This window comes from Lynx canadensis, chromosome B2, assembly GCF_007474595.2.
Source record: "Lynx canadensis isolate LIC74 chromosome B2, mLynCan4.pri.v2, whole genome shotgun sequence".
Classification (NCBI taxonomy): Eukaryota; Metazoa; Chordata; class Mammalia; order Carnivora; family Felidae; genus Lynx; species Lynx canadensis.
In genome coordinates this window covers 40,749,118-40,763,104 of record NC_044307.1, presented here as the reverse complement: position 1 = coordinate 40,763,104, position 13,987 = coordinate 40,749,118, and the positions used below count along the sequence as shown (strand labels likewise).

The window sequence follows — 13,987 nt, the reverse complement described above, 5'->3', positions numbered from 1 at the left end:
TTCAGTATGGTTGCTGGTTGATTCTGAAACTCTCCTAACAACTCCTTCTTAGGAGAACCTTGTAATTATGGAGTAGCCGGTGTTTGGGTCACTCAGCGACTCATGTGGGGATTGTTCAGGTGATTCCCCTGCCCCACCCTCTCTCTGCAGACCTCTTGGCCGCGTCATCTGTCAACCTCCCCGTCACCAGGAGGGACCAGCTGTAGTTGGGAGGAGCCTTCCTGGAGGATCAGGCAACCCGAGTGGACCTCGTCCCTGGCATACCCCACCCAGAGCCTATTGTATCTCTCCCTTAAGACCTAAGGTGCCCTAAGTGTGGGGTCATTAAGTTTCCTATGCTGCCTCCATGTGTCAGCTTCTCCCTGGGATGTAACTGACTTTATCTGTACTCATGTGAGGAATGTGGATCTCACTGGGTGCGAATAAGCAAGACCCACTCTGGTCTCCCAGAGCAGCTACGTCCGGTGGTGCTGGGAGTCAGGAAGGGCTGGGCCACGTGAGTTCACATCAGCTGCCTCCTCCTCTCTTCACTTCTCTGTCCCAGAGGACGTAGACACCAGTGGTATCCAAGCTGGGTGCATTTGCCCCTGAACCGTTGTCAGTTTCACACCTTGAATGCTAATTAGATGCCGAACAGTTAGCAGCCTCTGCAAGTTGATAAAAGATGAGGCAGGGATTTTACGGATCTTGTTTAGGCTTCCTCTAGAAAAACTTGGCTTGGTAGTAGTTCTGGATATATAAAAACATGGCCAAGGTCCAGGAAGGGCAAATGACTTGCCCACTTTCACACAGAGAGTCAGTGGAACCAAAGCCCAGGTCTCCTTTTGGCTCCTCCTTTGACCCTCTATCTAACTGCACCATATCATGTGGGGCTCCTGGCTGGCTCAGGCAGTAGAGCATGCGACTCTTGATCTTGGGGTTGTGAGTTCGAGCCCCACACTGGGTGTAGAGATTACTTAAAAAAATAAAAGTAAAATCTTTAACTGTACCATATCATAGAGTCAATGCCATATCCCTAATATCTCTACCCAGGCCTAGCCATTTGTGGAGGAGGGTGGTTTGAAAAACTATATACAGGAATATATCAACAAGGCACGCTCCAACCATAGCCACCTCCTCCAGGAAGCCATCCTAGATTACTTTGGTCCCTTATCTCCCCACATCCTCAGCATCCACATCCTCCATGCCAGCTGGGGTTGGACAGAAGGGGCCTGTGGCAGTCACCACCAGGGGAAGACAGTGTTAATTCCCTGGTCCAGAACTACTGCTAGCCCAGAGGAGAGAGCAGTCACAGTGAGGACCAGAAACCCGCACACCAGAAAGTGAAATATCTCCAGTCACCATTTCCTGATGGAGAGCTGTCCGCAAGAAGCAAAATCCAGACTCCATTTTGCAGGTTCCCAGGCTGTGAGTCAGGTTTCTTCCTGGTTCCTGGGCTTATTAGAGTGACAGTTGATGCCACAAGATGAGTCTGAAAGAAGGAGGAATAAGTGTCCCTTGGAGCCCAAAGGAAGTCTTGGAAGTCCTCCCACAGTGGAGAGTCAGCAAAGACCCAGGGCAAGGAGCAGCGGGCCACCAAGGAACAAGAGCAGGCCAGTCACTCTGAGAGGGGGGACGTTTCAGTGCTAATCACTGTCGTTGGCAGAACTCGTCCGTGGTAATTGGGTTATAGGATTATAAAATACCCACCGGCTTTATTCAGAAGACTAATTAGAAAGTATTTAGAACAACAACATTGCCGTAACGGAGACCATGAACCATGGGCCCACGTCTTGGAGAGCTGCCCTTGGCCTCTGCCTCCTTGGGGAGCTGGGGAGAGAGCTGGATTGAGGAGAATCCCAGGAGAATCCAAATGGAGCTCCTTTGACAGACCTGAGGGGAAGGGCTTGCCTAAAACCCAAGCCAAGTCATTTGGGGGATTGTGTATACAGTCTCTGAATGATGACCCAGTGTCGGAAGAAGGAAAATCTTTTTGGTTTTTCTTCCTCCAGCGAGCGGTGGTGGTCTGGCGGGAGCAGGGTGTTACCCCTGCTGAATTATAAGCAAACAAGTCCCGCTGGGTCCTCGGCCAAAGTCAACTTCCTCCCTCTCTCTCTTTCTGGTTCAAAGGGTAGTCCTTTTGGACACATATCCTCCTTGAAGATTGTGTTCTCTCTCCTGGTGCCCTGGGGGTGCAGAGGGAGTGGGGTGGGTGGGGGGGAGACTTTGATGCACCAGAATAAGGGTCGGCAAACTTTGGCTGGGGCCAAAACCAGCCCACACCTAGCCTTGTACCACCTGTGAGCTAAGCGTTTTTACATTTTTTACACGGTTGAAGAAAAATCAGAAGAAAAAACAGTAATATTTCCTGATACGTGAAAATTCTGCCCCGATTCCAATTTCCATGTCCATAAACCAAGTTGTATTCGAATACAGCCACGCCCATTCATGGATATATGATTTTGTGGCTGCTTTCACGCTGCAGACCTGAAAATATTTAGTAGTTGGCCCTGTGCAGAAAAACTCCTGTGCTGAGAAGTCTGCATAGAGCCTTATAATCTACCGTATTCCATGAATCGGGCGCTTTACAGAGCACTCGGCCTGAAACAGAAAATAATAGGTTCTGTCCCTGGGTCCATGTCAGGGGTGAAGTGCACTACGTCTCATTTGCTTGGATCAGCTTTTCAGTTCGCTGAGCGTTGATGGAGCATTTGCTGTGTCCCAGTCACTGGGACACACAAGACGGGTAGAATGCTGTCCCTACCTTGGAAATGAATGGACAGCCAGTGGGCAGATGGGCATGGATGCAGGCCGTGTGGCTGTAATGCTTCCGGGGGAACAGAGAGGGCACCTCAGGTTCCGAGTGAGCATTTTTTTCTTGATTCCACTCTAGAATCCCCGAGCCTGGCTCTAAGGAAAGAATTGATCACAGAAATGTGAAAGTAGTAGTTCTGTTTCATTGGTTCGTGCATGAAAAAGCTCCTGGTGCCAGTTATCCAATAGGAAGTCTTTTACATACTGAGCAAGACATTATTAGAAAAATTATTAAGACTTGACTCCTGAGTTGGTATTATGACAATTCTAGGAGATTGACTAATCCACCAAGAAGAACAGTTTCTAGGTGGTAAATGGTATATTTAAAATACCCTTTGATGGGGCGCCTGGGTGGCTCAGTCGGTTAAGCAGCCGACTTCAGCTCAGGTCATGATCTCGCGGTCCGTGAGTTCGAGCCCCGCGTCGGGCTCTGTGCTAACAGCTCAGAGCCTAGAGCCTGCTTCGGATTCTGTGTCTCCCTCTTTCTCTGCCCCTCCCCTGTTCATGCTCTGTCTCTCTCTGTCTCAAAAATAAACGTTAAAAAAAATTTTTTTTTAAATAAAATAAAATCAAATACCCTTTGACAAGATGCCAAACTGTGGCATGCTACCGTGTTTGCAGAAGGCATGGAATGGAGGTGGGAGTGTGTACCAGCATTCTTGTGTGAGCATAAAATGTTTCTAGAATACACAGGAATCTGATTGTCCCAAGAGGACTGGGTTGCTCGGTATCTGGGGACAAGGATAGGAGGAGGACTTTTCATGTATACCCTTTTTAAAAATTTTGCTCTAACTTTTCACTTTATTTTCAAGCATTTATTTACTTGGGGTAGTTTTCACTCTTTTGTATACTGTTACACTTCTTGAATTTTGAACCCCTTAGATATAGTTCCTATTTAAATATATATATACAAATTTGGGGGCCCTGGGTGACTCAGTCGGTTAAGCATCTGACTTCAACTCGGGTCATGATCTCACGGTTCATGAGTTCAAGCCCCACATCGGGCTCTCTGCTGTCAGCACAGAGCCCACTTCAGATCCTCTGTCCCCCTTTCTCTCTGCCCCTCTCCTGCTCGTGTTCTCTCTCTCTCTCTCTCTCTCTCTCTCTCTCTCTCTCTCTCTCAAAATAAACATTTAAAAAAATAAATAAAATATATATAAATTCAATGTAAAATAAATAGCACGTAGTTTTGCTATTACCTCCTTAGGTCTTCTTAGGGAAGTCATTTTCTTCTCTCTTCCATTCCATGTATGATTCTTAAATGCCTGCCGCTGTGAACCAGACACTATTCTGGGCCCGGTAGTAGTTACGTCTGTGGGCCTCAACTTCTCCATCTGTAATGTGGGCAGACTAGATGACCTTTACAGTGGTCTTCAACTTGAGAGGGCATCAGACTCAACAGGAGGGCCCGTTGAAACACAGACTGCTCCCCCCCACCCCCCCGCCAACCAAGTTTCTGATTCAGCGGTCTGGGTGGGGGCCAAGAATTAGCATTCATAACAAGTGCCCGTGTGAGGCTTATACAGCTGACCCAGGAATCACAATTTGGGAGCCCACCTCTAACTTTGCAGGGCTCTATACTTGTAAATAAACTACCTTTCCAGTTTTGAAAATATGAGGGAATTAAGGAATAGAATCCTGTAGCTCAGAACACAAAGCAGACACATCAACAGAAGTAAAATTATCTAGCTTCCACCCACGGGGGCACGGTGGAGGGACATGAAATCAGGTCATGGTCAGAATCTGGTGAGTTTCGATAAGTAATTCTTCCTGTGGGAGGTAACGTGGTGCAAAGAAAGCCTTTTGAGGAGGGTTTAGTGGTGAGGTTTAAGCTAGGCAGGGCATTGTGTTATCACCAGGCCTAATGCCCACAGGATAACACTGCTAAAGGTCATTTTAAAGCCCCCACAGTTTATCCCTACCTTACAAATTCAGTCTGATCATTGGTGAGTTCCTGACATGGGCACCTGCACCTGACTTCGTGCTTTTGTGCACACCATTCCCTTGGCTGGAGTACCTTCCTGGTCCTCTCGTCTCTGCATAAACCTTATTTGTCCATCAAGACCCAGGTGACTCTTACTGTCCTCCATAAGAACTTAACACACACTCAGCCTACACTGAGTGTCTTTTTCTGCCAGCACCAATTCAGTGGGACACTTGATCATTGTCGGTTTTTTTTTTTTATTCATTCATTCGACAAATATTACCTCTCCTTCAGCAAATCCTTATTGGAGAGCCTACAGTATGCTGGACATTATGGTCGGTTTGGGGAGACATGGTTCCTGCCCTTATAAAGAAAGATCCAGTAATCAAATAATGACACTGGTGGAAGTAGAATTACAGGCTGAGAAGAGTGGTTTGAAAGAAAGGAATGTGGTTTTATGAAAATGTATGAGAAATGACCCTGATATTGACTTGTGGTTGGGGTCAGGGTAGACTTCCTTAGGAAATGTAGTCTAAGCTGTGATCTGAAGGATGCTCAGGACATGACTGGATGAAGAGGATGGGGAAAGAACAGCTCTCCAAATTAGGGGATTGGGGGGACACCAGCATATGCAAAGACCCTGTGGTGGAAGGCAGCATGGCAGCTTCAAGAAACTGAGAGAAGAGGGGTGGGGGAGAGGGGGAAATGGGTGGTGGGCATTGAGGAGGGCATTTGTTGGGGTGAACACTGGGTGTTGTATGTAAGCGATAAACCACGGGAATCTACCCCCAAAACCAAGAGCACACTTTACACACTGTATGTTAGCCAATTTGACAATAAATTATATTTTAAAAAATAAATAAATAATAGGAAACTTACAATCAGAAAAAAAAAAAAAAAAGAAACTGAGAGAGGACCAGAATGGCTTGGAGTGGTGGGATGGGAAGGGGGTAAATAACAAAGAGAAGAGAGATACACCGCCAGATTGGGCAAAACTGCAGAGCCTGATCGGCCTTGTTCATGATTTTGATTTTTAACCTAAGAGCACTAGGATGCCATCAAAGGATTTTGAACAGTGATGGGATCAGAGTTATGTTTGAAACGCTCATTCTGCCGCTGCTGTCTGGAGCATGGGCAAGACTCAAGGCAGAGAGACCAGTAGGAAGGCTGTTGGGATAGTCTGGAAGACAGACGACGTGTCTTGGCTTAAGGTGATGGTAGGGGAACCAGAGAAAAATGGATACAGTTAAGAGAATATTAGGTAAACTGATAGGTCATGATGGTGATTGGCTAAGGGAGAGGGAGGAGTCAAGGGCAAGAGTTTGGAGGAGCATCCGTTTGGGGGAACATGATGTTGACTTGGCATTTGAACATGCAAGTAGAATTTGGGGCAGGCAGTGGGGCTGGGGGTAGTGATTGGGAGTCAGCAAGGTATAGTGGTGAGTGAAGATGTCAAGGGAGAGAGCTTGCTTGAGAAAAGGGGAGGGTGTCTCCTCAGACTGGGTCATAAACCCCTGAAGGAGGGTCACTTCCTATTGGCAACACAGGGGATGTTTCTCCCATTTCTCCCTCTGTTCTGCTCACCGTCTTAATTATGTCTCGCCTGGATGCAGCGAGAGCCTACTAATCCATGACTTCTCAAATTTTAATGTGCACACGAATCACTCGAGGGTCTTCATAAAATGCAGATCCTGATTCAGTAGATGTAGGCTGAAGCCTGAGACTGAATGTCTCATAAGCTTCCAGGTGATACGGGCCACATTTTGAATGAAGGGAGCTGGTCTCCCTGCTTTAGAAGTTCAGCGCCGTCACACCCAACATCCTTGTGCCTCTCCTTGGAAGCCTTGGGCAGCCATTCCTGGCCACATCAGGATCTACTCCAGCTGTCTTTGGCCAACCATGGTTTCCTCCCACTGCTTCCCTTCATCCACCCTTCATTCTACCAAACCAAATCCCTCACTCTGAATTTATCCATCTCTCATCGTTCAGAACGGGACAGAGACCAACTCAGTCTAGCACCTGGTCAGAGGGGGAAACTGACATGGTCTTCCAACTTTTCTGCTTAAAATCCTTCATAAAAGGATGTGGTAGCCATTTGCAACAACATGGATGGAACCAGAGGGTATTATGCTAAGCGAAATTAGCCAGTCAGAGAAAGACAAATATCATATGACTTCACTCATATGAAGAATTTAAGATACAAAACAGATGAACATAAGGGAAGGGAAGCAAAAGTAATATAAAAAGAAGGAGGGGGACAAAACATAAGAGAGTCTTAAACACAGAGAACAAACAGGGTTGCTGGAGGGGTTGTGGGTGAGGGGATGGGCTAACATGGGCAATGGGTATTAAGGAGGGCACTTGTTGGGATGAGCACTGGGTATTAGACATAGGGGATGAATCACTGGAATCTACTCCTGAAATCATTATTGCACTATCTGCTAACTAACTTGGATGTAAACTAAAAAATAAATAAGTAAATTTTTAAAGAATATGGTAAATGTAAATAAACCCCTCACACATTTCAGGCTTACATCTACATTTTTTCATCATACATTTGCAGAAGATGCAATTTCCAGTATGTTGCAAACATTGATTATTTTTTTTTATTTTTTTTTTTTTATTTTTATTTTTTTTTAATTTTTTTTTTCAACGTTTATTTATTTTTGGGACAGAGAGAGACAGAGCATGAATGGGGGAGGGGCAGAGAGAGAGGGAGACACAGAATCAGAAACAGGCTCCAGGCTCTGAGCCATCAGCCCAGAGCCTGACGCGGGGCTCGAACTCACGCACCGTGAGATCGTGACCTGGCTGAAGTCGGACGCTTAACCGACTGCGCCACCCAGGCGCCCCAACGTTGATTATTTTTAAGTAAAACTACTACGTCACTGTTTTAAATTTATCCAGTGGAATCTAAACACCATAGGAATTTGCTACCCACCATCATCCATTTTAAAAATGCATGAGCGGGCCGCCTGGGTGGCTTAGTCGGTTAAGCGTCCGACTTCAGCTCAGGTCACGATCTCGCGGTCCGTGAGTTCGAGCCCCGCGTCAGGCTCCGGGCTGATGGCTCGGAGCCTGGAGCCTGCTTCCAATTCTGTGTCTCCCTCTCTCACTGCCCCTCCCCTGTTCATGCTCTGTGTCTCTCTCTCAAAAATAAATAAACATTAAAAAAATTTTAAAAAAATGCACGAGCATGTTCTTCACTAATAGTGTTCCTTCTTGAAGGAAAATTTCTTCTTGATATTTTATTTGTTTTACTTCCCCCGTGGCATTTTATCCTAATGGAATATATCTAATATATTTTTATGCTTAAAACTCTTTTGTTTGTTTCCCTATCATATTTCTCTGTACCAATTGTATATGAAATTAAAACTTTTTTTAATTTCCTGAAATCATCAAGCGCGACGTATTAAAGTTTTCTTCTGGTTTGAGTTATTGTTAACAGCTATTAGTAGGACACAAATGATCAAAACGACATCAATGTATTGCTAACTCAGATAAGTAATGAACAAACATAAGTAAAATGATACTAAGAATGGTAACACTGATGACTTTTTAGAATACTTCTTTTTTTTTTTATTGACTTACAGCAAACACACCTGTGTGTGAGCAGATCGGAGCACGCAGCTTGAGTTGTCAGTGTGTGCACGCTCATAACAGCTATCACTCGGTCCAGAAATGAAATACGGCTGGCACTGGGTTATTTCTCTGCTTTGTTTCCGTATCCATGGAAGAATATTATATATTGTAGGAGACAGGGGCCAGCTTGATTACATCTCCGTTTTTCATTCATTTAGATGTAAGCCCTGAAAACCCTCATTCACATGAACTGACAGAAATGGAAGTTTTGTTCTAAAGCAGGATCACTCAGTTCTTGATCTGCTTCTGAATTATATGCCAGAAATCACCTAGTGATCTATCGCGAACAATTAGATTTTAATTACTTCTATTAGGCCTTCCTAACAACAACAGCAACAGAAGAATTGGAAACCGTCCAGCTTCCAATAAATGATTCACTACTCATTTTAGAGTGGTTATTTTTTTTTCCTTAGCTTTCTAGGTGTCCTTTTGCATGGTGGGGGGGGGTGGTTACTGGGGCGATAATAAACCCAGTTAAGGTTTGGGGTAAGAAGTTTGTCTTTCTTTTGTAGAGGAAGAGGGCTGTTGTGAGAGTGCAGGTATAAAGGTCATCTCGTACCTTCGTCACCGATCAGTTCTAGAAAACAGCTTCTGTGGAAGTTCAAGGATCTAGGAATTTAGTTTTCTCTTAAAACTTTGAGGGGTGCCTGACTGGCTCAGTCCGTTGAGCGTCCTACTCTTGATTTCAGCTTAGGTCATGATCCCAGGGTCGTGGGATCAAGACCTATGCCATGGAGCCTGCTTAAGATTCTCTCTCTATCGGGGCGCCTGGGGGGCTCAGTCAGTTAAGGGTCTGACTTTGGCTCAGGTCGTGATCTCACAGTTCGTGAGTTCAAGTCCCTCATCAGGCTCTGTGCTGACAGCTCGGAACCTGGAAACTGTTTCGGATTCTGTGTCTCCTTCTCTCTCTGTTCCTCCCCTGCTTGTGCTCTGTCTCTCTGTCTCTCTCAAAAATAAATAAAGATTAAAAAAAATTTTTTTTTAAGATTTTCTCTCTCTCTCTCTCTCCCCCCCTGCCCCCTCCCCCACTTGCACACACTCTCTCTCTCAAATAAAAGTTAAAAAACAAACTTTGATTGCAGTGTAGTGCTTGAAGAGTCTTCATGTATTCCCAGGGGTTTACATATTCCAGCTAGAAGTCCCCTAAAACATATTTTTAAGAGGGGGGGGGCACCTGAGTGGCTCAGTCAGTTAAGCATCTGATTTCAGCTCAGGTCATGACTTCACAGGTCATGAGTTCGAGCCCCACATCGAGCTCTGCTGTCAGTCTGTCAGCGTAGAGCCCACTACGGATCCTCTGCCCTTCCCCCCCGTTTGTGCTCTCCCCAAAATAATTATTTTGAAAAAAAAGAAAAAGAGAAGTCCCCTATAGAACCTGTGAGACTCACACCGGACTAGACCCGTCTCTCCAAATTCCCTAGTTCATGTTCCTAAGACTTGTCCCATGTGGTTTTTTTCGTGCCAGGTCATCACTGCGCATACATGTTTCCCTGAGCAGGAACCTCAGAAAGTGAGGAACTGTGTTGAGCTAACAGACAGACTAGCATGTGCAGTACTCCTCCTTAGAAATTTATCCAGTTCTGTTTCATATCCAGCATAAGCTTTCTAGTCTATGTTCCCATATCTGTTATTTTTTTTTAATTTTTTTAAATGTTTATTTTTGAGAGAGAGACAGAGTGCAAGCGGGGCGCGGGGCAGAGAGAAAGAGAGACACAGAATCCGAAGCAGGCTCCAGGCTCCGAGCTGTCAGCACAGAGCCTGACGCGGGGCTCGAACTCGTGAACTGGGAGATCATGACCTGAGCTGAAGTCAGACGCTTAACCAACTGAGCCACCCAGGCGCCCCCCCCCCCCCATATCGGTTATTTTTACCTTTTTATTACATGCATCTCTTTTCTCCTTGTATCATACTTATTCATGTGACCTATCATCACCTTTTCTAACCATAAGCGTCTCAAGAGCTGGCCCACGTCCTAATCATTTCTTGGCATTGTGCCTTACGCTTAGTAGGTGTCCAGTAAGTGTCTGCTGGGCGGAGAAGTTGATAAATGAAGTGTCCTAAACTTCTTCCTATCCCCTGCAGTGCTGGGCTTTCAACAGCCGAGTCCCAGAAGAATGGATGAATTAATCAGTGAGCAAAACAATGAATTAACAGATCAATAAACTAATGAGCCATTGAGCAATGGCTCAAAAGGAAGAGAGTTCATGTCTCACATGAGGGTCCAGATCTGCAGAATCAGTGTAAAGGGTGTGCAGTGTATGAAACAGGCTATTTCTAATCAAGTCTCCTGTTTTGTATTTAATTCTGTAACTGGTCGTGGTAGATGTAATTGCTCGCACAGAGCATCCAAGTAAATCCTGTCCTGTGCTTTGCATCTTGTCTTGCAGGTGTGAGCGTCATCTCTTCGCCACGGTGGTGTTTGGTCCATACCTCAGCCCGGGTGAGGATGTAAAACCCCCCGCTCTGCACATGAGTGGTACAGGCCAACAGGAACATCTGGCTGCAGCCACGTCCACAGACATGTCAGCCGTGGAATAGTGTGGACGCCTCCTCTCAGCTTCTCAGGGTTTCAGTCCTTTTGGGTTTGTCTCATTGACCTTTTTTTATGGTTTTGTGGCTGGACGTTCACGACCAAGGCAGGCGCCATGGGGGATCAGCAACTATACAAGACCAATCACGTGGCCCACAGTGGTGAGAACCTTTTCTACCAACAGCCACCACTTGGCATCCACGGCGGGCTGAACCACAACTATGGGAATACAGTCGCCGGGGCTGGAATGGATGCCCCTCAGGCATCGCCCATCTCCCCCCACTTCCCTCAAGATACTCGGGATGGTCTAGGCTTGCCTGTTGGTTCCAAAAACCTTGGCCAAGTAGATACCTCGAGGCAGGGAGGGTGGGGAAGTCATACAGGACCCGGAAACCACGTCCAGCTCCGTGGCGGCCTGACCAACTCAAACATGATGTGGGGGACACCGGCCCAGGCTGAGGCCACCGATGGCTACCAATATACCTACTCCCAGGCCAGCGAGATCCGGACCCAGAAACTCACCAGCGGTGTCCTGCACAAGCTAGACTCCTTCACCCAGGTGTTCGCCAACCAGAACCTGCGAATTCAGGTCAACAATATGGCCCAGGTGCTGCACACCCAGTCGGCAGTGATGGACGGAGCCCCTGACAGTGCCCTCCGCCAGTTGCTGGCCCAGAAACCCGTGGAGCCCCCAGCTCCGGCTATTCCTTCTCGCTACCAGCAGGTGCCCCAGCAGGCTCACCCTGGTTTCGCTGGCGGGCTGTCCAAATCAACTCTCCAGGTAGGGCCGCACCCTAGCCAAGGGCATCTGTATTATGACTACCAGCAGCCACTGGCGCAGATGCCAGTGCAAGGCGGACAGCCACTGCAGGCCCCACAGATGCTGTCCCAGCACGTGCCACAGATGCAACAGCACCAGTATTACCCGCAGCCGCAACAGCAGCAAGCCGGGCAGCAGCAGATGGCCATGCAAGAGATGCAGCAGCAGCAGCAGCAGCAGCAACAGCAGCAGCAGATTCGCCCACCACAGCCTCAGCAGCCGCAGCAGCAGCTGCAGCTACAGCAGCGGCAGGGTTCCATGCAGATACCTCAGTATTACCCATCCCAGCCCGTGATGCAGCACTTGCAAGAGCAGCAGCAGCAGCAGCAGATGCACCTACAGCCCCCTTCTTATCACAGGGACCCCCACCCGTACGCCCCAGAGCAGGCGCACGCCGTCCAGCTGATTCAGCTGGGCTCCATGCCCCAGTACTACTACCAGGAGCCCCAGCAGCCCTACAGCCACCCCCTCTGCCCACAGAGCCACCTGCCCCAGCACCAGCAGCGCGAGGACGGTCAGCCCAAGACTTACCCAAGCGACAGGCAGGCCCCGGCCATGCTGAGCTCCCACGGCGACCTGGGGCCTCCTGAGGCAGGAATGGGAGACCCGGCCAGCTCGGACCTGAACCGGCTCAGCAGTGCCCTCCCTCATCGGCCACTCCTGTCCCCCGGCGGGATCCACCTCAACAACATGGGGCCTCAGCACCAGCAGCTGTCTCCCAGTGCCCTGTGGCCCCAGGTAGTCCCATGGGGAGAGTTTCTCTTGGTATCTCGGGGTGCTGCGGGGCCAGCCAGGGCTGAGTGTGTGCGGAGCCCCGTCCTCTCTGCCGCCCCTCCAGTGCCTTTTGTTCTTTTTTTACCCCACGAACGTTAACCTACGTGTGCCAGGCGAGATCCGGGCCAGGCATGTGGAATACAAAATCAATTTCAACTCAGTCCTTGTGACAGAGGTGGCCAAAATACCACGGGAGGTCCCGGATGATGTATGTAGCAGTCAAGGCCTGAGTCAAGGGTCCAGGGATAATCCAGCAGGGGTGTCTGGCCCCCTTCGATCTGAATCCTCAGGGAATTCCTTGTGAAATTGTTTCCCCTTTGGGAAGGAGACCACGTTATGACAGCATTGCTCAAAGTATATTGCTCTGAAGAGAACTACCATAGAACGTTTAATAGATATGGCTGGGGGGATGGGTTCTCCAGATGAATAAATGTGGCGGCAGGGGTGGGGGGGTTCTTAAAGTGAGTCAAGTTGCAGTGCTGAGGGGCTTCTCAGAGCCTTTAACAGGCCCATGTGCGCTTTGAATCTCCCAGAGGGGATACCTCCTGTAGCTTCAGAGATGAAAATCTTAGCCGCCCTCAGGATCCAGGCAGTTAAACTGAGTAAGCAAAATGACTTGTCAGGAGACCATCAGGGATGTTGCCAGCTGTGCTGGCCTGGAGGACAAATGCCCCATCTCTTGGCATTCTTATTCAGGACTTTTCAAATCGGTCTAGCCAAACAAAAACTGCCTGCAGGTCTGTGGGCCACTGTCGCTAACCTTTGATAGTTTCCCAAATGGATTTGCCACAAAACGGCCCCCTGTGTGCTAGGCACTACTCATGCCTTGGTATGTTCCAGGTGCTACACCCATGTGACAACAGGTTCCCAGGAGAAGGGAGCCTTGAATGGGACCAGGATAGGTGGAAAGAGGGCTCTGATGGAGGCTGGAGGCTGGAGATGAACTTCCCTTGACCCTGTCTTGTTTGGCACTCAGGCCCAGTGGTAACTGAGAGCCTTTCTGAATATAAGAATAAGGTGACATGGCCAAAGCTGACCTGACCAGCAGGCGGCCTCCGGGCATGCTGCTGTGTCATCCAGCTCTCTGTTCCATGTCTCTCTTGGGAATGGAGCCTGTCTGTGCACAGAGTGGTGGACAGGGAGAACAGGAAGGAACAAGGTGGGGGACAGTCCTGGTGGGCTGGTGGCTGGTGGCAGCTCCCGGAATGGGCATGGTCCTGCGTTGGGGGGCTGGGGAAAGCAAGGGAAAGAAGTGTCAGGTGCACCCAGCATCCGGACATGAACTGCCGGCCCCTGTGAGCTCAGGAAGCATTCTAGAAGCGCAGACCCTGGGGGTCCCTCAGCTCAAAGACTCCTTCCATCAAAAACACACTTTTTTCTCTTTCTTTTTTCTTCCGGTGTCGTGCATGGCTCAAAATTAGATGCATCTACCTGATGGCAGAGCCCAGCCAGGGTCCCCCGAGTCAAGGTAGGATTGATGCAACGAGGCCTGTGGGCATTTGGG

General features: G+C 48.2%; 1 protein-coding gene across 7 annotated transcripts in view; it reads left to right on the top strand.

The window, feature by feature from the left end:
• Nucleotides 1–13,987, top strand: part of TRERF1 (transcriptional regulating factor 1) — a 210,790-nt gene that overhangs the window by 160,429 nt on the left and 36,374 nt on the right. For all 7 annotated transcript variants that reach the window (XM_030315515.1, XM_030315520.1, XM_030315519.1 and 4 more), the window contains exons 5-6: nucleotides 10,747–12,447; nucleotides 13,905–13,951. In XM_030315515.1, coding sequence (XP_030171375.1) covers nucleotides 11,005–12,447; nucleotides 13,905–13,951 — 1,490 coding nt within the window. In that variant the 5' untranslated portion in view covers nucleotides 10,747–11,004. The remainder of the gene's footprint in view (nucleotides 1–10,746; nucleotides 12,448–13,904; nucleotides 13,952–13,987) is intronic.